The sequence below is a fragment of the Anser cygnoides genome, chromosome 5 (genome assembly GCF_040182565.1).
Source record: "Anser cygnoides isolate HZ-2024a breed goose chromosome 5, Taihu_goose_T2T_genome, whole genome shotgun sequence".
Lineage (NCBI taxonomy): Eukaryota > Metazoa > Chordata > Aves > Anseriformes > Anatidae > Anser > Anser cygnoides.
The window spans coordinates 83462-107309 of NC_089877.1; the positions used below are offsets into that span (position 1 = coordinate 83462).

At 42.1% G+C, this 23848-nt stretch overlaps 1 protein-coding gene across 3 annotated transcripts in view; it reads right to left on the reverse strand.

Moving 5' to 3' along the window:
- LOC136786328 (nuclear pore complex protein Nup153-like) overlaps positions 1-23677 on the reverse strand; it is a 31207-nt gene extending 7530 nt beyond the window's left edge. Inside the window, exons 1-10 of one of the 3 annotated variants that reach the window (XM_066997723.1) lie at positions 14043-23677; positions 11360-11570; positions 9292-9540; positions 7949-8040; positions 7741-7866; positions 5459-5569; positions 5283-5321; positions 5129-5182; positions 2170-2328; positions 1017-1069 (exon numbers count right to left, since the gene is read on the reverse strand). In XM_066997723.1, coding sequence (XP_066853824.1) covers positions 1017-1069; positions 2170-2328; positions 5129-5182; positions 5283-5321; positions 5459-5569; positions 7741-7866; positions 7949-8040; positions 9292-9540; positions 11360-11570; positions 14043-14276 — 1328 coding nt within the window. In that variant the 5' untranslated portion in view covers positions 14277-23677. Of the gene's footprint in view, positions 1-1016; positions 1070-2169; positions 2329-5128; positions 5183-5282; positions 5322-5458; positions 5570-7740; positions 7867-7948; positions 8089-9291; positions 9541-11359; positions 11571-14042 lie in introns of all 3 variants that reach the window. The other 2 variants (XM_066997721.1, XM_066997722.1) reach the window with 2 other exon arrangements.
- Positions 23678-23848: the final 171 nt, after the last annotated feature.

Consider the following 23848-nt stretch of genomic DNA (forward strand, 5'->3'; position numbering starts at 1 on the left):
AACAAAATTCCCTGCTACTGTTCTTTGAAAAGAGCGACCCCCTAAAAACCGAGTGCAAAGTCTCTTAACTCAAGCATTATTACCCAAAACACCATTTGCCCAGAAGGAAAAGCCATCAATATTATCTGGAGGATAACTCATTTGACCTAATCCAAGAAAGCAGTGTAACACAAAGCAGTCTCCTCAAGAAGAAATTCAATTAATTCTGCTGGATTTTTTTTATTTTAGAGATGAGTTAGCATTTGGCCTCAAATGATTCTAAAGAACACATGGTCTTCATGTGAACTCAAAGCAGACAATTAACTTCATCATGAAAGGAGTATTAAAAAAAAGAATAATAAATCATAAACCTTCCTCCATGTTTTTGCTTAAAAAATAAAGAAAAAAACACATCAATAAACATCCTCCTGAACTGTAACTCACTTCCCCTACTTCACCTTCTAAAGAATGCTTCAGAAAGAATCATCCCATTAGGACAGAGCTTTCAAACTGCAAGCAATTAAATAGCTAAAACTAATAGCTTTTCCCCTAGGGAACATTAGGAGGGACAAATTATTTTGTTATAAGTAAACTGAGTTATAAACCATGAAATATCTGTCAAAGCAAAATTTGTAACGCTACAGATTTAGTCAAACTACAAAATGAGCCATATTTCCTGTAGAAGGAAAAAATTAGGCCTCCAATAGCAAAGATCCTTTCTGTGGATACAGCATTATAACGTGCCTCGTTTCCCATCTTCGTATCCTACTCAGAAGATAAACTTGGGATAAAAAGTGGTGTATCAGTACTTTTATTCTTGCTCATCTTCCTTCCTTTCATAAAAACAACAATTTTCTCAAAGTTATATTGATCTTCAAACACAATCCAGACTTTGCAGCTGCCTCAAAATACAAAATTTTCATTGGATTTCCCATTCCTTTTACTGAGAACTGTCACCACCTTTCAGGTGCAGACCGTACTGAAAAAGGAGATTTCTTTCTTCCTTCAAGTAAGTTTTAAATTAATAGATGTCATACCTTTCAGATGGTTCTGCTCGCTGTTCTGCAGGCAAAGTCTTCTCTCTCATCCCCTGCAAGTTAAGTTTAGTTCAAGACTTAGCTGAATATGTACAGAATACACAAAGTACCAACAACCACTTCATGTGTTTTTTTGTGGTTTTTATTTTATTTATTTATTTTTAATTTTATAGCACTGAATACACCTCACCTACTTAACGTTGTTCCCTAATTCAGCATTGTGGGTACAGTTCAGTTAAATTTTGGGGCTAAAGTAAGCATCACTGCTTCACTCAGCATTGAGGACAAACTGATAGAACACTAAATCAAATTTGTCAAATCCTCTAACAAAGAAAGTAATTACTTTAAACAAAATGACAAAAATTGTGTGTGGGGGGGAGAGTTTTCATCAAAACTTGTGTTTGCCAACCCCGTAAAAGGGACATACTTTTCTGTTTTCTATCATTTATCAACAAACAAGAAAAAAAAAACCTCTACCCCCCTAAAAACTAAGCAGTTGCTGCTACATTCATTTTAGAACTTTACCAAATGGAGATTGTGCTGGCTAAACAATACAGAGATTGAAAGAGTTAAAAGCAATAAGCAACCAGTATTACTGTCCACTTTGATTTCCAGCCTAAGAAGCCCATACACTTAACAAGTGGTCATTTGTACACTCAGACTGATACTGGAAACACAGATGTTTTCGCAGAAAGAGATGCCCATTTAATTTTATGGAAAATTTATCAGACTCCATCTACTCCAAAGCAATCAAAACCGATAACTCAGCACATTGTCAGAACTCTCACTTGGAGCACATAGCTCACCTGGAATAGTTTACACAGAACACGAGCATGTTTCATCAGTGACAGCTTTGTGTACATGAGAATATAAAAGGAAAACATTTCTGTCTTTTAATATTCTTTCACTGACAACAGGATGACTCAATAGCACATCATGACATCGTGAAAACAACCACAAGACACTGAGTGTTCCAAAAACAGAATTAAATCCATAAAAGCTCAATCTATTTCACAATGGTTCCCACTGCCTTAAAGCTCGCCTCAAACATACTATCAGTACTTTTTGCAAAGATAGGATAACAATTGGTTTGAGAAACATTCCAAGACTGGAAAAAAAAAACAGGCACATAAGGACTCAAAAATGTACTCACTTGGAACTTTGTGTCTCCTCTCTGGCAAATTTTGCTGGACTGAGTAGTTGAAGTCGGTGATGGTTCAGAATACCGCGTATAACGCATCGGCTGACGGTTTACTGTTGGTGTCACAAGTCTCTTAACAGGTGGAGGCTGGAATGCATTCTGGGATTCCAGCTTTGAAAGGGAAACAGCAATCAATTTATCCTTATGTCCACCCAAATTAATTCCAATATTTATTGATGAAAACAAATTACAGAACTATAAACCTCCCCCCATCGGTCTTGGCACTCAGTGAATACAATTTGAAAATTCTGAAGACCGTTCAACTTGTAGAGGGAAATCACCAGAAAACCAGTAACGAAATCCATAAAGCTATATATAAGTAGCCAAAGTCTGACTGAATTCCGTTTCAAAATTTGGCAGTTAGCTTCATAGACAAAATAATTCATGCTACCATAATTAAAATAATCCATGTTCCTAGAATATGCTCCTATCTTTTCCTCTGCCCACACTGTGATTTTTTTTTTTTAGTAGCTTAATTCATTAATTTAACATTTGAAGTGTTAAGCAACTAATTATACAGGCTTCTGGGCTTCACATCCCCTACATTTTCCCCCTTCAAAGTTACACAAACAATAGAACACACTCAAAAAAAACAACTTGTCAATCTTACAATAATCTCATTCATTAAAATATGATCCAATGCTTTACATGTGCATTAGATGCACTTCAAGTAGTGGGTTTGACTTCCCTTTTCAAAGCATTTTCACAGACCAGAGTTAATTTTTAACACAGACCACTGCGTGTTCTGCAAAACTGACTTAACTGAACTGTCAGACAGAAAACAAACCCTAAAGGCTACAAGATTTACCGATGGCTCCGCCTGCGGTCTTAAGGATCAGAAAATACAGTCTTAGGAAGCATGCTATTGTTCAAATCAATACCAACAGGAAATCGTTTACACCGCAGCTTTAATTTCACAGTATCTCCCAGCTCTTAGTAATAGGATTCACACTCTCTCTAAAGTATACAAAAATACATCTTTCTAAAAAATATTACATTCAGTTTGAAACCTTGAATAAGACATGTTTTATGTAAGTTCACAAATCTACTTCGAGTGAACGACGGTTCATTGCTGGTTTTAAAGGTAAAAAAGAAAAATATTAATTCCCCCAGTTAGGCATTCAATACACCAAGAGCTATTCTGCCTGGTACAGTTCCTTGAAATAAGAAAAATACCACATCACTGCTACCCACTGCAGAAGTTTAGCCCGAGTGCACAAGTGTTCCGTCAACCGCATGTTCACTTTAGCAGGAAAACACACGATCGTCTCCTCAGCAAATAATTGCTTCTCATCACGGGCTACCCTTCTCCCGCCACCATTATGAATTCTAGTATTATGAATAGACAATCTATCTCCTTTCACCCACTGACAGCTGCGTGCAACATTCATTTAGTGGCTGACAATTTCAGGCTCTCTGTTGCAAATCTGGCAGATCTTTCTTAATGCCTTATCACAGGTGTATTGCTATAATATAACTGAGAATTCACACCAGATTTGGTTTTAGTTATTTGGATAATATTTATGATATACTTCACTTCTCCATGCCCTTGTAATTTGGCAGATGGTGAAAAGATGGTCCAGGAAATCTGAGATGTTTGTAAACTCTGAAGTGATTGTAAACTTAATTATACATCCATCCAGTCAAGGAATTAGCACAGAAACTTCTTGAGACACTGTCCCTTTTCTCATTAGAACAGAAGATGAAAAGTTTGCACATCTTGTTATTTCCTTCAGTCACCTGATCTTCAAGTGGTCATTTAAGGGTTTTGCAATTTAATAAGCCCAAGAATACCCCTAACTAAAGTCATCAAAAAAAGATGACTAGTTTTCATTTTTTAAAGAAAATGAAAGGAAATCATGCTTTACCACAGCATTATCACCAGTTCTGTGCTACCTCCAAATAGGAATTTAGGAGCGTTAAGATTTATAGCGTCAGAAAAGAAAAAGAAAAAAAAAAACCTCTACCCCCCTAAAAACTAAGCAGTTGCTGCTACATTCATTTTAGAACTTTACCAAATGGAGATTGTGCTGGCTAAACAATACAGAGATTGAAAGAGTTAAAAGCAATAAGCAACCAGTATTACTGTCCACTTTGATTTCCAGCCTAAGAAGCCCATACACTTAACAAGTGGTCATTTGTACACTCAGACTGATACTGGAAACACAGATGTTTTCGCAGAAAGAGATGCCCATTTAATTTTATGGAAAATTTATCAGACTCCAACGATGGTTCATCGCTGGTTTTAAAGGTAAAAATGAAAAATATTAATTCCCCCAGTTAGGCATTTAATACACCAAGAGCTATTGTGCCTGGTACAGTTTTGCAATTTAATGATACCCCTAACTAAAGTCATCAAAAAAAGATGACTAGTTTTCATTTTTTAAACAAAATGAAAGGAAATCATGCTTTACCACAGCATTCTCACCAGTTCTGTGCTACCTCCAAATAGGAATTTAGGAGCGTAAGATTTATAGCGTCGGAAATTAACAATTTTCCTCCTCTTTACTTTGAATGGTGATAAAAAGCAGAAAAATTAGTTTTCTGTGCCCGAATGAACACGGAAGTCTGTACAAAGTCTATATGACCACTCAAGCAGTATTTTTCTATTTGTGATCATTTCTTCAAGAGAAAACTTGCCTCAAGAGGAATTTTAATATGCAGCTTCACCCCAAGTTGGGGGACAAGATAAAACGACTTGGTGTGTTCTAGAGTTGGTGCTCTCAACTTACAAAGATAACATAATTCTTAACCTGAGTAATCTTCACAGCCCATCATCTATTGTGGATACATGCCAATATTAACTTGATTTGATGTCTATGTTGTCACTGAGGTTTGAGAAAATTTTTCTAATAGTGATAAAGCATTGAAAAAGTTATCTACCTCAGCTTAAGACATTATTGGTTCTTACCTTTCTTCGTTTGGACTGGAAGTCAGTAATATCCGGTTTATCTATGTCCGGAGGCTGAGGGAAAAAACAAAGCATAAATATTAGAGGGCAATTTTTTTCTCCTGAGAGAGAGGGTTCCCTGCAACAAAAATGTGGGGGTTCATGGTCAACTTACACAACACAGCGGCAAAAGAGATGTCATTCTTTTAGCATCCTGTTGAAAAAACAGCGCAATAAATTAAACCGGCCACAACGTAAGGAAGAATAGTTTTATCTTTATCCTTTGATGGCACATTTACTAAGTTTTATAAACACATGAAGCAAAAACAGATTAAAAGAAGTGCTATTTACCAACAAAGGGCTTGACAGCTTCTCCACTGCCTCCAAGATGCACCACGCTGAGGTACTCAAGGTAGCGTGGGACCGCACAGTTTCTTCTCTAGCTTTCGCTCTCTTTTGTGCCTGAAAAATTAGCATTTTAAGTGTTACAATGGTCAATTCTCAGCTAAGGAGGCATGTTTTTTACGTCCCAAGGCTACACTGATGATACAATCAATATATTCTGATGACAGAGAAACATGCAGTCACTGGGAGTTCAAGCCATAAAGAAGAGAATACGTTCGGAGTTTAATGAAGTTTACCTTGGGCCTCAGTGCATCTTGCACGTGCTTGTTGCACGAGCAATAAAAGAACTCCGTACTTGTAAAAGGTCAAGACGGATGATGCTAGGACTGCTAAGGCCTCCGAAGCAGTAATCAGGGAAACAGAACTCAAGAAAAGGCTTGTGGTACAGAAAGCATTTTCAGTAACAACACAGACCTCAGAGTTTCACGATGGTCTAAGTGTACCATCTTAAAATCAGTGTATACAATCATAACCAGGAACTAGTTTTACTTCTCTCTTGCTTCCTCCCTTCCCCCAAGATTAAAGTTGGCTGCAAATCTTTGTCTTAAAAGATAAAGATCTGATTTAAACTGTAACAGATCTAAACATTACACTGAAAAAGTAAACTGTTTATTTGCACCACCCAACTTCAAATATCAGTCAAAAACTTCCTTTGGTGTGACTTTTTTTCTTCCCAGGTTAAACCCCTCAAATAACCACACTGTGCTTATCACACGATGTGAAGACAGGAAGCAGACCACGCAGCATGTAAAAACACAAGTGAGACTCACAGAACCACAGAATGGTTAAGGTTGGAAGTGACCTCTAGAGATCGCCTGGTCTACCCCCCCGCTCAAGCAGGGCCACCCCGAGCAGGTTGCCCAGGACCATGTCAAGTCAGCTCTTGAAGACCTCCAAAGAGGGAGACTCCACAGCCTCTCCGGGCAACCTGTGCCAGGGCTCCATCACCCGCACAGTGCAAAAGCATTTCCTGATGCTCAGACAGAGCCTCACGTTTCAGTTTGTGCCTGTTGCCTCTTGACCTGGCACTGGGCACCGCTGAAAACACAATGGCTCTCTATGCTCTTTGCACCATCCATTCAGGTATTTATATACACCAATAAGATCCCCCCAAACCTCCTCTCCTCCATGCTAAACAGGCCCAGCAGTCCCTGCCTCTCCTCAGAGGAGAGGTGCTCCCAGTCCCTTGATCTTCTTGGTGGCCCTTCGCTGGACTCTCTAGTACCTTGCTGTCATTCACAGCAAGCAGCAAGAAGCAAGCTACTCTCTCCTTTAAAAGCCTAGTATTTTGGTTCCTCTTTTTACCATAATGCAGTAATATTGTAAAAAACAAAAATAGCCGACCAAAGAGGGTTCCCAGCTTTGCACCACAAGGTTTCAAGGTTTCCCGTAAGTGAGGTACTTGTACTGCCCTTTTTCCGTTGCACAAATGGACTGTCAGAACAGAGCCAGCAAACCCGCGTTTTCATTTTCTTCAAATTCCTTTTGATTTATCGATAAAAGTCACTTTCATTTAAATACATTCCTACCAAACCTGATTTGACTTTCCTTTTCGATTCAGCTCTAGCTAATCAGAGTTGTCAGCAGTTTTTATTTGCTATTTCCAAGAACTCTTGGGGGCAAATAACTCTCTCCAAGAACTATATGAATCGTTCAAAACAGAAAGCATGTTACTGCTTATCTTGGGACTGCATTTAGTCCTGCATGCCTCTGTGTACCAGAAGAACAAAGGATCAGCAAAGTTGATTTTAGATATTTTCAAAGACTGCAGGTTTATACAACATATCCATAGCATGAATGTAGGCATGCTTGGAAAAGAAGATCCACAGATAAATATTAGCCAGGTTTGACTACTGTAGCTTTTGCTACCATAAACACAAGTTTTCAAAGTTATGCTGTCATTGGCTTTTTTGCATCAAGTTATTTTAACGTAATGTAGTCAGAGGCAGACAATGGCACTTAAATGGAATTTTTTGAAAGACCTAACAACAGAGGAAACCCCAACTACCAACAACTAGCCCAAACTGTCATTCTTGTTCTTTCTGACAAGTATTACCTGTGGTAAAAACTGTCATTAAAGAATTTAAACAGAAATCAATCTCGTCTATTTTTGTAGACCAAGAGGGCAGAAGAGCAACTGTTTGGCAGTTTGGCAAAACTTTTCCCCTTCGGCAGTGCTCCTTTTATTATTTCCATCACTATTTCCCACTACACTACTTTTCTCATACCTGATAAGGTTCCGTCTTTGGCTGCCTTGATCTTACAGCTGCACCACCGGCATAAGCCGTCTTTCCGGGGTATAATGGAGAAAACCCAAGCTGGTTTTGCTTAAAAACAGACGTGCTTCCACGTACCTACGGAAACACAGTATGAGAAGTGGATAGAAAAACAGGTACACATTCAAACTGATTAAAAGAAATACTGTGCAGTACTTACAGGACACAGTCCTCCAAAAACAAATAAACTGAATGCAGGTTTCTTAGAGCTAGCTGCAGAATGCTGCGAGAGGGAATGAGTTCTTTCAGCTTCTGTGGGCCAGAGCAGTGACGATGAAGTATTTTTTAAAACTGCAACATCTGCCAAAATGACGTATGCTAGATGTAAATGCCTCTCGTACGTACAGAACTTTAACAATAAAGATCACACTAATTCAAGTTCTTCAATACAGAAAAATAAGCATGACTTCAGCTTCTTTAAATAGATCAACTTCACGTACAGACTGAAAACCAAGTATCACCTACAAACTTGAAAACTGTTCACAGAGCTGCAAGTAGTTTTCACCAATCTTACCAAGTTAATACTGTGCTTCCAATGCAGGTATTTTTTTCCTTCAGGCTAAGATAAAAGAGGACCGCATAAACATCAGTGCATTTGTACGGACAAAGCTTTTTTCTGTGTTGGTAAAAGGCTGGAGGCCAGCACAGATCATAATCGCACAGGTTTTAAACCTGGAAGATTCCCCAAAGGCTGCTCTAAGAGTTAACGATCTTCTGCCCATGTATGTTTTACGAAGACACACCAGAAAGTTCTAGTGCACTCAGGTTATATTGCTAAAGCCCAGCAACTCTACTCTCAGCTGTACAAAAGTTCTCTGGAAAACCTGCTGAGCACACGTCAGTCCCTGTCTATATGGGGGACTAGAAAAAGCTGCAAACCTGCTGTTCGCCCTTTCAGCGAGAAGACCTACGTACCAACCTACATCGACACGATGCTTATTTTTTATTTTAAAATGGTGTGCTTTCCTCAATGAATTTGGCAAAAGACATGAAAGTATTGACAGCTGAAGCCTTCTACCAAGAAAGGTCAAAAAACAGCCTATAGCTTATGTCAGAGTAGTTTCTTTATCTTCTCTTGCTGAAACACAGGAAAACATCTCGTGTTCCTATTTGTCACCTGCACTTATTCACATTTAACCAGCTGTCTGTTAGATATTCTGAGTCACTCTTCCTTCTAGACAATCAGCCTAGTTGTCAAGCTACGGCAAGTCAGCCTGATTTCCTACCGTCCCAGTTCAAAATTTACATATAACCTAGCTGAATGTGTATATTTCAGCATTGACTCTTTCTAACATCAGGGTATCATAAACGTATTCCAAAGCACGCTTCTATTAAAAAGGTGATAGGATTATATACTTCTAAAACACTAAAAATTCAATTTAATTCTCGCATCCAAAGTTGACATTCACCTATTTTATTTACTAAGGTGATGTGGAATATTAAAGAACGCAAGGTACTTCACATTAAAAAAAAAGTCAATTAAACAGAGAACACAAAAATCACCTTCATCAGATGCTCTAGAGGAGGAATCACTGGTTGTTGAGATGTTATCATCGTCTTGTTGAGAGGTAGAATCTTCTATTTCTTTTATCAAGGACAGCCTAGGACTGCCAATGCCAAATACAGAAGATGTCGAGGGCTGACAAGGTGGGACAGGAGAATCCAGCATGGTATAATTCAGACGGCTCCGATGAAGAGAGGGCCTTGTTAACACAACTGGGAAGTTCAGTGCTGATCTACTTGTGGATGGTTCTAGACAAGAACAGGGAGATAATTAGCTTTGCTATAGACAAGCTCACAGAAGCCAAAACCTGTTTCCTATCGACAGCCATGCTATTGCCAAGTTCTAAGCGCAAAAAGAGAGAAGCCAAATTTAACTTCTTCCTCACCCAGATACGGTTGCATCTAACTGTCTGGCTACAACAACAACACTGCTTGCGATACACAGTATTAATGTTGCATCCAGAAGTAGTTAACTATGAGGTTTTACAACACCACATTCTGACCCCATGCTCAAATGCTCTAACGCTGACTTGGCCGTTCACTAAATCAAACATATATACTCCTTCTCCCATGTACAGCTTGCAATAAGCTTTACAAAATTTGAGATTACACGGTAAATTACAGATAACACTGCAGCTTCCATAATATTGGAACAAAGGTTATATTAATCTGAATACACAACATGAAAATGAACGTTTGCAGTACTTTTTTCCCAAGTTCTTCCATATCAGCTCACGTTAGAGGCAAAACATCATCTCCTACCCATTAACTATTGGGATTTTGACCCAAGGGACAAGGATGTTGACCCAAGTAACCAGATGAGCATTTTTCCCTCTTGAAGCAAAGGGTCTGCAAACAATGCCAGTGGCCTGGAATAGGTGGCCTTGAAGTCTATCTTGCTAAAAAAAATCTTATTCTTAAGCATAGTATTCGACACCCACGGACAGCAACATAAGCTGCAAAAGGTTCCAGGGTGTCCACCTGCTCCTGATCTCCTGGAGTTAGCAAGCTTGCAGTGCAGCTGTTCTTACTGAAAGCTCCTTTCACGCAGTTACATAGGAAAGCCAACATGTGTTCCTCAGTCACGAAGACCTTCTCTATTCTTTTCTCCAAACTCATTCCCAAGCTACAGCTACACAGAAAGCCATCAATCTCCTTGTTTACAATTAGATGAGATTGGAGGCAAAGATATTTCCTCCTTATTTTTTGATTCTGCCAACAACAGAAGCAACTGACTTTCCACATTATCTATGGTTACCTACGCACGCTCAGACAAAACTTCTTTACTTATTAAAAGCTGACTTCCCCAAAACAGCTAATTTAAGAGAAACTCAAATAAGAATAGATGCAAATTTATACAACAGGACTACAGGAACAGTGAGAGGCACTGGATATAAGACAAATTAATCTTTCATGAGGTAAAGGAGTTGCAAACCTCGTTGCCAACGGTCAAATACCTTTTCAAAGACACCCCCTCCCCCCGCGTAGACCTTAAAGTTATTGAATATTTTAAGGATAATAATCTCATAAACCACATCCGTGCACAAGTTCCCCAGTTCACCATCAAGTTAACGAGGAACTTTACTAAATTGATCAAAGCCCAAAACAAAAAAAAAACAAAACAAAACAAACAAAGTCGGGACACGAGACGGAATTTTCCTCTGCCATTCTAGCATCTAGTCTTTTGTTTCGAAGACTGCAAAACAAATTAATTTTTTTAATTGCCTTAGGCAATTAGACAGATTTTCATTCCATATCTTTTAAAAGATGGAAAATGCAACCCAGCACACTTGCAAATGACTTATTTTCAGCATTTAGCACCTGGCTAATAGAGTACCTAAAGTTAACTGATGCCTTCCAAGAGCATAAGATGTATGCTTCGTAACTGTGTATACAGTTTAAAGCTAAGACGGTTTCACAAACAGTTGTTTCGACTTTTTTGATTGTTTGTTTTTTTTTTTCATTCTGTCAAAACCCTCATTCCAATTTCCTTTTGAAATTCAGATTCAAAACTAGAAATCTGTGAATAAATACAGATGGCCAGAATTCCAAATGATTTTTCACATACCTCGTCTACTAATTCCTGCTGGTTCAGGCGTGAATCTCTCATCGATTATGGTATCTTCATCTGAATAATCGTGATGATAGTTTACCGGAGTCTCCTCCTGGTTTGCAGATTCATTTCTGTCTACACACTCCTCCTCACGCTTATTGAAATACTTCTGCAGCCAGGCCGGTACAATATTTTTCACAGTTTCTGTCATTCTGCTAATTATTCCCTGCTTGAAAGAAAAAACACTTGTTTAATTACAGAAACGCAGTCAACAGCATATGCTGCGATACCACCTTCCACGGACCTTGAAGACAGATATTATACAGCAAATATTCAGAAGACGACGACGAGGTTGATCCCTGGCATAGGATCGCTACACTTCTGGTAAACCTAAAATTCACCTAAGATTGATTTACAACTACCTATCACTGTCTGCACTTCCAAGTGACCTTGGCAAGGTTCAAAGTTTTGAAACCTCTGCCAAAATTCACCAGCAGGTCGTCAATCTGCAAGGCTATCAGGAAACTCTACGCCTGAACAGCTCCTGACCTACAGACTTGTTCCAGGACTCTTCCTCTTCGCACCCTCCCGTGAAAACCAACTAAACCAGAAGTTCAGCAATTATCTACTGCGACAGTCAGGACCATACTACCCATTAAAATCAGTGAATCTAAATATTTTCAATTTTAGTAATGCTGAATTGCAGTGACTATACGCACAAAAACCAGTTCTGCTCTCAACAGTCAGGCTAACCCAGAAGATGTCCTGCAAGAAACACAGCTATAGCTATAGCACCAGCACCTCCTCTTGCAAGAGCCTTCTAAAGCTGTTGCTGTATTTTGTAGAAGACTGACTCTGCGGCATACATCGGGTACGATCGGAGAATTCCCACCTGACCGAAAGCCCCAGGAACTACGGTTAAATAAAAGATAAATTAATATAAATGAATATAATTAATAATAAAAATTAATAATAAAAATTAATATCCAGAAAGCTGACAATCATGAGCTAGGCATCCTGCTAATCATCCCTCCTGCAGGCAGGGGGAAAAAAAAAAGGTAAATTAGATCCAGGACTAGTTCCCAGGAACTTTGAAGCTGCTAACTATACTGCCTACAGTGCCCAGGCACCTTCAGAGCTTAATGGTAAGAGACAGAGGGTTTGGTGGGCTGTAATTATGATCACAAGCACACAAAACACATCTATTTAAGTATTTCTAAGAATCGACTTATCGACTAAAGTTGTAGGGGGAAGGATGAGAAAAACAGCGGGGTAGGGATCAGAACCAGAGGTATAACCTCACAAAATCGCATCGGTCGCTTTCGTGCCTCCCCAACTGCATCACTGAGAGACAATTAACATTAAGCCACAGAACCTTCTGCAGAGTGGACATGATATTGAAAATAAACTGAAATTAATTGACAAATGCTCTAAGCAAGCTATCTGCTCAAAGCTCGTCCTTTTACGTTATGAACATTTGCACGATTCGTCTGGTTACAAAGCTAACTGCTATAATAAATGCACACATGTAACACCTATCAGTTTGTCTATTTATCAAATCATTAAAACTCTTCCCCGATAAGTTACTGTTAATTTGATCTGCGCTGGATGTGCAGCAGCCATTCTCTGTGCAGAATCCCCCAGATATCCCCACGCACGTGTTTGCTCTGGCACACTCTTTAAATAAACCTACTGGAAAACACGCAGAGATAACAGACAATGGAAAAGTTAGAAAACCATCTCCACTGATTATTTTCAATCCACGTGTAAGGTTTATCAGTTAGCTACACAGTGTCGGCACACGCAAGCTATGGCACTTTCAACATTAATGCACTGTTCAAGCCAGAGGTTTCAACGGTTGCTCTGTAAGCGTGGGGAATGTTTGCATTGCCCTTCCAGGCCAGCTTTAGATGGACAAGATTGATTGTCAATATGTGGTATAAGGGACTTGGCATTTCTGCAAGTGATAAAAACCTAAATGAGCAGCTATCCATGCGTAGCGCTCCCTTGGTTTTGCATATGATAATCAATCCCCTCAGCTACGTTGCTCATTTAATAGCGGAGAGGTTTTGGCTGAACAAACATGTGCAGAGGGCATCTCCAGAGCATCTCTCTGGGCGTCCTGACATTTCTTAGCAAAGAGCTGCTGGGAGGGATCTCGGCGCGTCCCCCCTCCAGCACGGGGATTTTCACACCCCGAATTGACGGACCGCTTTCACCGTCAACCTGCTGTACCCTACAGCACAAACGAGAAGCAAAGCCTGGCAGGTAACGTTCAGAGAATTGATGATGGGCTGAGGAGGGGTGCAGGGAGCGGGGAAAGCCCTGGGGGTGGCACTGGGGGTCCTGAGGGCAGCGGGCTGGGGGTGAAGGGGAGGGGGAGGAGGGGGGTAATGGGCTGGGTAGAGGGGTAAGGGGGTAAGTAAGGGGCTGAGGGGGTAACTGAGGGGGTTAGGAAGGGGCTGAGGGGGTAACTGAGGGGGTTAGTAAGGGGCTGAGGGGGTAACTAAGGGGGTAACTAAGCCGTTGAGGGGGTAACTAAGGGGGTAACTAAGCGGTCGAGGGGGTAACTAAGGGGGTAAGGAGGTGGGTAGGGGGTAACTAAGGGGATAAAGGGGCGGGTAAGGTAAGGGGGTAAGTAAGGGGGTAACTGGTGGGCTGAGGGGGAAGGGCCCGCTGTGGGGGGGCCGCTCCTCACCCGCTTGCTCCTGGCACAGGGGGGCTTCGCGGCGCCCAAACGGTGGCGCCGCCTCTTCACCTTGCCGCCGGCCGCTCCTCCTCCTCCTCCTCCTCCTCCTCCTCCTCCTCCTGCTCCTCCTCCTCCTGATCGGGCTCCTGGGCTGCCGCCCGGCGCCCCGCCGCCACCGGCCCTGCCACCGCCGGCCATGCCGCTGCCGGTCGCGCCGCTACCGGTCGCGCCGCCCGAGGCCATACCGCCCCCCCCCCGCGTTCGGTGCCGTCACGGGGCCCCCCCGCCCCCCGCCGCCACGCGCCGCGGGGCCTGCCCTGCCCCTCGTGGGAATAAAAATGTTGTTTTTGCAGAGTTACGTTGTTTAAAGGTAAGGAATGGGGTATCGAGGTGTGCTTGCAGCGATAAGAACGCTTAGCAGGCGACCTTGTAAAATGCAGACAACCAGACTCCGTAGAACAATTCGGGGAAAATCACGGTGTTGAGTCAAGTCAGGTAAGTGAAGAAACATTACCGCTTCAACCAGTAAAAAAGTCGAAAGAAATTCGAAATTTAACAGGCCGGCAACTGAAGGCCATGCATTGTCTGGGAAGCATCAGACAGATTGTGAGCCTGGATCACCCCCTCAGCGGGGAAACAGGGGAGGGTCCCGTCATCAAAAAGTATATAAACTGGGTTTTGGAACCAGCAGGGGCGCTCCTGCTCGTGGGACGCCCGCCACTGCGATCGCGAATAAATTCCTGCTTCGCTGAGCTCCTCGCCTGAGCCCAAGTTATTGGCTACGGAGTGTTTCTCACAATTTGGGGGCTCGTCCGGGAGCCAGTCGCCTACTGGGGAGCCCCACCGCCGCAGCAGCAGGAAGGCATGCCCCGCTGATTTCAGCGGTCCTGTGCATCGACGGCGGCGGTTCTGCGGAGAGCTGACAGAGGGCCCGAGACTGATGAAAGAGGCAGGATCCGTGAAGGAGTGGGGAAGGGAAGAAGGCAGGCACTCCGGCTTTGAGAATTGATCCGGTAACTCTGTGCACAGACCAAGGTAAGAAATAGGAAGTATTGCCTTGGGGGTCGGGTGAGACTCTGTGTGCCGTGTGATTGAGACGTACTTTTGTACGGAGCGAGTGTGGAGTCCTGATCCGCGGTTCCGCAGCTCCGCGAGGGGCGCGGCCGGAGACGGACGAAGCGTGAGATAAGGGAGAGAAAGGAAGAGTCTCGGGAAATGTGGTGTATGGTAAGCCCTTGCACGGGGAAGTGCTTGGCAATACACCAGGGAAATTTGGTGTGCGGTAGTCCTCGCACGGACGGGACGCCCGCCACTGCGATCGCGAATAAATTCCTGCTTCGCCGAGCTCCTCGCCTGAGCCCAAGTTATTGGCTACGGAGTGTTTCTCACACCCTCCCCCTCCCTCCCTCGCGCGCCCCCTCCCCTCACGGGAACGCGCGCCCCCCCCTCCCGCTGCCGCTCCCGTTCCTCGCCCCGCCCCGGTCCCGTCCCGGTCCCGCCGCCCTCCCGCTCCCGCCCTCAGGACCCGGCCGCCATAATGAACCCCGGCCCGGCCACCGTAAGCACGGGGCTAGGAGTCACCTCCAGAGCCTCCCCGCGCCGTGGCGCCGACCGCTGGTGTGCCGCAGCACCGCGCCGGGCGTGGGACGGCGCCCCGAGCCCACAGTGCTCGTCAGAAAAGCCCCGCACCGACAACCGATACCCCCGCACCGACAACCAACAGCCCCCACGCCGACAACCAACGCACAAGCAGTGTTTTAGGCCGGATTCGTGGCCCCGTTGGTCCGGGAGGCAGTCGTCACGCTAAATTCTACCCCACGGCAGGGGAACGATGGGCATCGTGACAGATCGCCGCCCCAGAAAATAAACACATAAATAAAGAATAAAAACGATAACGGGACATGAATCGTGCCCTTAATAACAGACATTGGGCAGTGAAATCACCGACTTCTGCAACAATACGTGCTCAGGGAACTGACTAAAACCCCTCCTGCATCGGCCATGTAATAGCTAGGCAAACATCACATAATACTTCCCTCCCTCATGTACACCAAACCTATTAAGGCAACCATAGTAGTGTGATAACGTGATTTTTCTCCTCCAGATCAGCGTCAAAGGCAGCTACGCTAGGTTTGCTCATAAGTTCAAACGCTGCTTTATTTATTTATTTGAATTCCATTTTTCTTATTTAGAAGGATTTCCATAGGGTGACAGGCCTTTAATGACACTCACGACTCAGAAACATTTGCCGATGCAGTCAAACGGTGTCTATTAACGCGAGGCACTGAAGTTAATTGGTATTAGAAATGAGCCAAAACGAAAGGCAAGTATCTGCGTGTCCAGCAGAATGACAGCGATCATCACCATTTGATCAATCTTCCCCCCACTCTCTGTTGCAGCTAGGTACAACGAAAAGAGTTTATGAAATCATTACGGGACATTCTTGTAGAAAACTTCCTCAAGCTTGGAAGAAAAAAAAACATTTCAGCTAAGTAAAACAGAAAATAACTGGAAGAAGTGAAGTATGGCGGTGTTGGAAAAGTTGCTTCAAAGACTTGTTTAATTAAAAAGAAGGAAGAAAGCAAGTTCCTACTGCAATCCCATCTTTGTCAAACTGATGGCGGGCACCAGTACGATGTGTTCAGCTAACACAGGCTGGAAGTTGTAACTGCAGCTGTGAAGTTTACCCAGTAAAAAGACTCCGCAAAGCATTCTAGCAGTTCCGATGCAATCACTGCTTCCTGAATTTGTGACTCACGGTTAACACGGCAGTACAGGAAGAAGTCTGGCATTCACTGTGCTCTTACGGTAAAGAATCTGCCCTGCGCACACCATCCCAAGCCAGGTATGCGCTCCTAACAGGAAAGGACGATAGGCTGATGTGTCTCAGCAGAGGGAAAAAGACATCAGAGAACTACTTTATAACAGCAGCACGCGGGCTGCAACCAACGTTCTCTTCCTCTCATCATTTTCATTTCTGTGGACTCCAAGAGAATACACTCCCAACATTTTTCAGCTCTGGAGAACAAACAGCCCAACCAATCTCATTCACTGAACTACAAAACTGGTATTTTCGCTATCTAGTCCGGAAAAGGAGGCGCACGTCTCTAACGTACAGTGTAGAGACCTTGTTAATAGGCAAAGTCTGCATAAAATAGGTGGCCACAGCCTGATTTTCTGACGTTCAGGGCCTTGGGTCACACACCACCACAGCATCAGACTTAATGAAGTCACCAATCTATGTGGGCCTCTCGTTACACAGGTCACATGTTATGGACCAACCTCTCAAAGGCCAAAAACCAGCACTGATACTGCCGGGCCAACACACATCTGTAGCATCCCATTTCTGGGTGACAACACAATGAATGTTTCCACAAAGTACTCGATGCAACCTAACTACTGTGTTTGGTGATGCAAAGCAAGCCGTGTCAAAGCAGCGTAGCACCCAGGCACATTCCTGGAAGATGTTTTGCTGCTCACGTTGAAGAAAATAGATAAAAAAATCCTGTGCAGTTTGCACTTCTGAGCTCAAGTACCACAGCTATGCACTACAATTGAAGTGGCATCAAACCTTGTAAGGTTTTGAAGCTTCAGCACTGCCATCCAAATTCAAGGAGGCTGCATCTATTATCTTGAATTTGCCCCAGCTCAGTCCCCTGAAACAATTCCATAGACACGTACAAGCAACCCTTTTCCCACCCAGATTCTTTGCTTCATCTATTCCACCTCTACCTTGTGTCATATTCTTATTAATCTGCCCCTCAAAAGACTCCCTGGCTCACACAAAGAAGCAACCCAACAAATCCCTGTTCCCAGCCACGTTGCTTTCATGCTTTGGGAAGAGTTAACTGCAACAGCTCTAACTGTGATGCCACCTCACCCCCTCCACCTATGTGAGGTTCTTTGCCTTCTGTCTCCTCCTACGTGTACACCTGCACTAGAACCAGGAAGAATGTGCTTCCTACAATACTCCAAGAGCCTCTTCTGTTTCAGGATGTCATCATTTCAATTCAGGACTGAAAGTATTCCTAGCAAAAACCCAACAGCTAATAGCTAACAGAAGCAGTTGCTGGTGATCAGCTACAAGTAACCTGGAAGTACTGAGGAGTCACAAAAGAGAATTTGCATTACATTTAAGAACAGCATGCAGCTTAGGACCACTGCTTTCACTGACTACACTAAGCCATAAAAAAGAACTGGATTCTTACCTGCCATCACAGCAATTATGGTTTATGTTGCCCCCAAAACACACACGGCAGTACCAGAACTGTGTCAACTAGCTTTAACAGCTTCCCCAGCTATTAAGTACAGTAATTTCTGCTTCCTTTTTTTTCTTGGAGGAATATTCTTTTGTTTCCAGCCTCACTTACTTATTATACACACTGTTAATTAGCAACTATTTCTCCATACTCATAGGGTTATGGAGTCCCTATGACTGGAAAAGACTCTGTACCCTTCAAGATAAGAACAGCATAAAGGCAGCAACTCGCAAGACTGCTCTAGCTTAAAGCAAAGCTTTCCTCATTGCTCTCATCTCCTTTGACTTGAGTGCTGTCATCCTTCTACCAGAGCTTTAAAAACTTCATTACCACGAATGAAGGAAGACCAGAGCAATCAGAGAGGGTAGCAGAGGGTATAACTTAAGGAGCTGTTACTAGGATTTTTTTGTTGTTCCTGGTGGACTATTTTTCTCCTTGCCAGCAAGGAGGGAAAACCAGCAAGTTGTTTTCTCCAAGATTTTTTTTTTTTAGGTTTAAGAACACGGATTATGTTGTAGCAATTTCTTCGCTGTAAAGCGTCAGCTGAGAAGTCTAACAGTAAGAAGGGCAAGGGAAAACTGAATGCTGATGCAGAGAGTGCCAGCAGACATCATCCTCATTCCACGGGATGTTTGTAGCTATGGCAGTTGAAGTCTACACTTCCATATGCTTAACATACCCTATTTATAAGCCAATTTTAGCTGACCTAGCATGTATCAGTAGTACAGTTAGAGCCAGCAGCCTGCAGGAAAAAGTGGGCACAGGTGTTTCCATAGCAAGGCCTGTGAGTGTCTCCCATACATACTTCCAGTCTAAGCAAGCACATGAAAGGCTTGGCTTGTCGCTTACCTAAGGAACCAGGAAAACAAGGGGAAGCTAGATTTTGCTTGTGTCCTAATGCCCATATAAAAATAAAGACAGATGAAATACCCTTACTACCTTGTTAAATTCCATAAGCCGGAAGAGAACGTGCTGCACACAGGTACAAGTAAAATCCCTTGCTGGCAGGTTTGCAGAAACAAATCTTTTATTTACACAGGCAAGTCTATCTTTAGACCCCATTTACCTCTTTACATTTCTCGAATATTTACATGACTTCATGATGCTCCAAGAAGGGAGTGATGAACAAAAAGATTACAGAAACTGTCAAAAGCATAGCAAAAAAAACCCAACCTATCATTGTGCTTTAAAACTTATGAGCTAGAATAATGTAGAAGAAATGTAGTTTTAGCACTTTGGCCATAACGGTCATGCTCTAGAAGACACTTAAATAGCAGAGGGGATTTCAGAAGTGACCGTATCCAGAGGTTGCCAGTGACAATTCATGAGTGAATCGTAGAGTTCTTCGCTTGTCTCCGTGAATTGTCTGTTCATTTCATCAACATCCAAGTAGAGCTGTGGATCTGAAAATAAAAGCCTGGTAAGTCCAAGTATCAAATCTGAGGCATGCGCACAAAAAAACTTCACGTGAAATGGCTAATAAAATGTATTTTAAGCTAAGTGTAATAAGCTATTAGATCTACTAATTTTAGTGAGGTATTTAGTCCTCTAAAATTTTGAGCCTCACAACTCCAACTTTTGGGAATTTGTATATTAGAAGGCTGGGACTAGAACTGTCTTTCAAGATAAAGACAAAGACAATGTTTAAGATAGTAAAGATAACGTTTACGGATAATCAGCCATGAAACCCTCCCAAGAGTCATTTAATTCACTTCTACGGCAATACACGTTACATAGGATAGTTTCTAAACACTAACACAAAATGCCTCCACGTGAGGAACTTTGCAAACCTTCCAGGACACAAATATGTTTTGTACCGTATTTGTAAGTGCAAGCTGAATCCTCCTTTTGGAATCTGCAACATAAGCTTTTACCTCAGGGTGGAGAACAAAGCTTTTGCATATTACTGAGTTTCTAATATAAAATCTGTTTAGCGGAACCAATACAAAGAACAAAATTCTGTCTTAGACCATTTTCAAATGGGAATGAAGGCACAGGTACAAGAAACCTGCTGCGAAGCATTGACAGTGTCCCGTTTTACTTGATGCGGTCAGTGTATGCTGTATCAGCTTTAAAACCCCAGCTGATTGCAGATCAACCCCACAGAGGTTTGACCTCAGCTGAATTTTCAAGATGTTCTTCATCCAGTAGAGGTTGGCTTGTATTGTTAAAAGGCACAAGGATGGCTAAACTCAAGTGACAATGATAGAACCCTTATTACCGTCAGTAATTAGGTCATCACCGATTGCAGTCATAACTGAAGATTCCTGAAAGACAGAAAAGGCTAAGTTTAATCATAACTCATTTCAGAAAGCATCACAGATTCAAAGTGCTGCAGTCTCAACCCATTCCTTCTTCCTACAACTACAAGGATAGATGGCATTTTATCTATTTATTTTTAGAAGAAAGCCAATATTACAGTACAGGTTGGAAGGGACTTCCGGAGGTCACAACTAATACATTGACCACGATAAGACCACTTAAAACAACTGTTTAATTTGCTTTAAGCAAAGCAAATCAGAAGAATCAGAGCAAATCTGTACAACGTATTATCTGTGAAATATTTTCTTTACAGCAAGCGTGCACTATCTTTACCTCAAAAACAGCTGGAGCCATTAAAGAATCTCCTAAAGAGCAGTCTCCAACAGCTTGCATGCTGTCATAGGGAGCATAGGAGCTGTAGTTGTAGTCAGCGTAAGCATCGTAACTCCTCTGCGAGTGGTAGTTCTGGTAATCTTGGCAATAATCATTATAGTTGCATGACTGGTACCGCTGCAATTCTGCTTTCAGTCTGAAACATGAGAAGTTGCATACAGTCAGAGAACAAGAGACTGTAAACCCAGTTCTGAACTTAAACAATTTGTCAGCTTACATACTTCAAAGCTTAAAAGGAAGCTTTCCTAAACAGTCACCTAAGTGACAGCTTAAGTCACAGCTCAAAACCTCATTTCTATAGAAGCAAGCATCCTCACCTTTGCCAATACCAGAAGGAATTGTTCTCATGGATTAACTCCAGAGCCTTGACATGGTTACCTGTACACATCAAGTATTTTTAGCGTTGGCATAAGCAAGCTGCTGCTATGTCTCTGTGCTTTGCTAAAGATTGATTTAAGACCAGAGACATTTATCAAGCACAGCTGCTTTAAAGATGCAGTCTTAACCCTTCTATCTTTTGTTTGGTTAATTACTAGATCTTATTTCCAGAAAGAAGTGAATGGAGTCAGATTATCCATTTCAAAGAAGCATCTGACACTGCCTGTCAGTTTGCCATGTCTACCTCCACCTGCTCAGTTTTTTTGTTTGTTTAAAGTCCATTAAACATTCAACAGCTGCCAACTATACCGCTCAGGTGAAGTCAGTCTTGCTTAACAACACAATCGCGATTCTCCAGCATGACGCCTTATTATTAGTGGGAGAATTACAAAATACGCTGGTTCTTAAGAAGAAAGGGCCAGCTGATTAGCTTTCACTACTTTCCCTTTCAAGATTTTCTCAGGGGCAGCTTCAGACTAATGACAAGAACCAAGACAAGTGCTATCTGTACTAAAACTGAGGTACACTGCATAAAGAACATTCAGATAACCCAGCTGCATATTCAAAAAAATCCGCTGTTTAGACTTGTCTTCACTGATTCTGTACAGGCAGACCTCCTGTGTCTGCAGTGCCCAGTTTCTCTGACTTGAATTGGGGATGCAGAGAAGTGAGTTCTATGCTTTTGGGGAAGAATACAAGCTGAAGGCATTCTGAAATAGCTTCCAAACTAAGCAAACATGAGGGACAAACTAATCCAATGGCTGGGTATTTCAATGCTAAGAGAGCACGGTACTCAGCCATTCAGAAACGTATTACTGATGTGTATTTTAATACCTACATTTGTTTCAATACTGCAAAGCTACACAAGTTCTAATAAAGAGGTAATCCATTGTCTTGTTACTGTAGTAAACAAACAGAAGATACATCATCTTAGGTCTTCTGCTTCCAACTGCACTCTTCCTACATACAGTTGTGTAGGGAAGGAAAATCTGAAAATACTGTTGACGTTCTTCTGGATAGCCGAAGCAAGAAAACATGTTTGTGGCTTATTCTTGTTTTCAAAATAAAACAATATTAATTTAATCAAAAAATTTTGGCAAAGAAGTTTGGACAGTGCTCTCTTGGAGAAGAGCATTTCCATTCTAAAGCAGAAGGAGGCAACATTTGCAGAATTATGCTAGGTAAACAGAAACAGAAGTGTCATTTTTTACTATTTAACAGAACACACAAGCTAACCTCATGAACATACTGAAATTGTTTATATGAAGTCCTGTTTTGTCAGTATCCTGGATCAAAGTTCATCAAATTTGGTATCAATTCTTTAACCGTTCAGAGACCTGAATTGCCTTAAATAAGTGATAGAACTGAGCCGGTAGAGTAAGAAACCCTCTCAGGAAGTGCTAAGCTTTAAACTCCCCATTGCCCTAAGCTCATGAAAAGCAAAGAATAGCATTCTAAACCTGTTCTAGTAATAACGCCTTTGGCTTTCTCCCTGCGTTCCCATTTTTCCCCCCCACTTCTTTCCTGTCAACCCACTGTAAAACTAGTTATGTGCTTCTCTCAAACTAGAGGGAAAGCTCTAAGAACAAGAACTCCCTAGCACATAAAACCACTTGTTGTCCCTTCTACCTTATGCAGGCCCAAACCTGAAAATATTTACCAATGCATTCAGCTTTGCTACTGTTGAGAAACAAGGCTGGTTACAATGGCAGCTAAGCCCAAGTTGCGCTGTCTGGCTAGACTTAACAGTTGGATTCCCCCAGCCATCCTGAAGCAGGTTGATGAATCCAGGGAGTCAAAACATAGGACTTCTGCATTTCTGGTTTTGTAGACTGCATCCTGTGTGCAGCCACTACAGCAAGGGCCACAGACTTTCCAAAGGCAGAGCTACAAGAATCTGATTATTTAGAATAACTGTATCAATGCACAACTCCTTGGTTACCTTTTAGAAATTCCTATGCTCAGCCGGATTCCTTTTCCCCCCAGACCTGGTGCGTTCTGGCAGTCTTGCAGTGCCCTCATCTGATCACCTTGCTCACCAAATCTGTCATAGGCATACCCTCTACTATTTTCAAAAGGGAGAAAACCAATTCTGGTATGCATAACAGTTACAAAGCTAACGAATTCAATTTCTGTCTTCTACAAAAAACAGAAGATAGCAGCTACTATAGCTTCTATTACTTAAGCAACCTCTCTGGCATGTGCACGTGCACAGAAAAGGCTTTCACCAAATTAAAAAACTTGGGCCAGAAACAAAAAGCTTTGCAGCAACTTTCTAGCAGCAACTGCTTAGTTTTTTGTGGGGGTAGAGTTTTTTTTTTTTTTCTTGTTTGTTGATAAATGATAGAAAACAGAAAAGTATGTCCCTTTTACGGGGTTGGCAAACACAAGTTTTGATGAAAACTCTCCCCCCCACACACAATTTTTGTCATTTTGTTTAAAAGTAATTACTTTCTTTGTTAGAGGATTTGACAAATTTGATTTAGTGTTCTATCAGTTTGTCCTCAATGCTGAGTGAAGCAG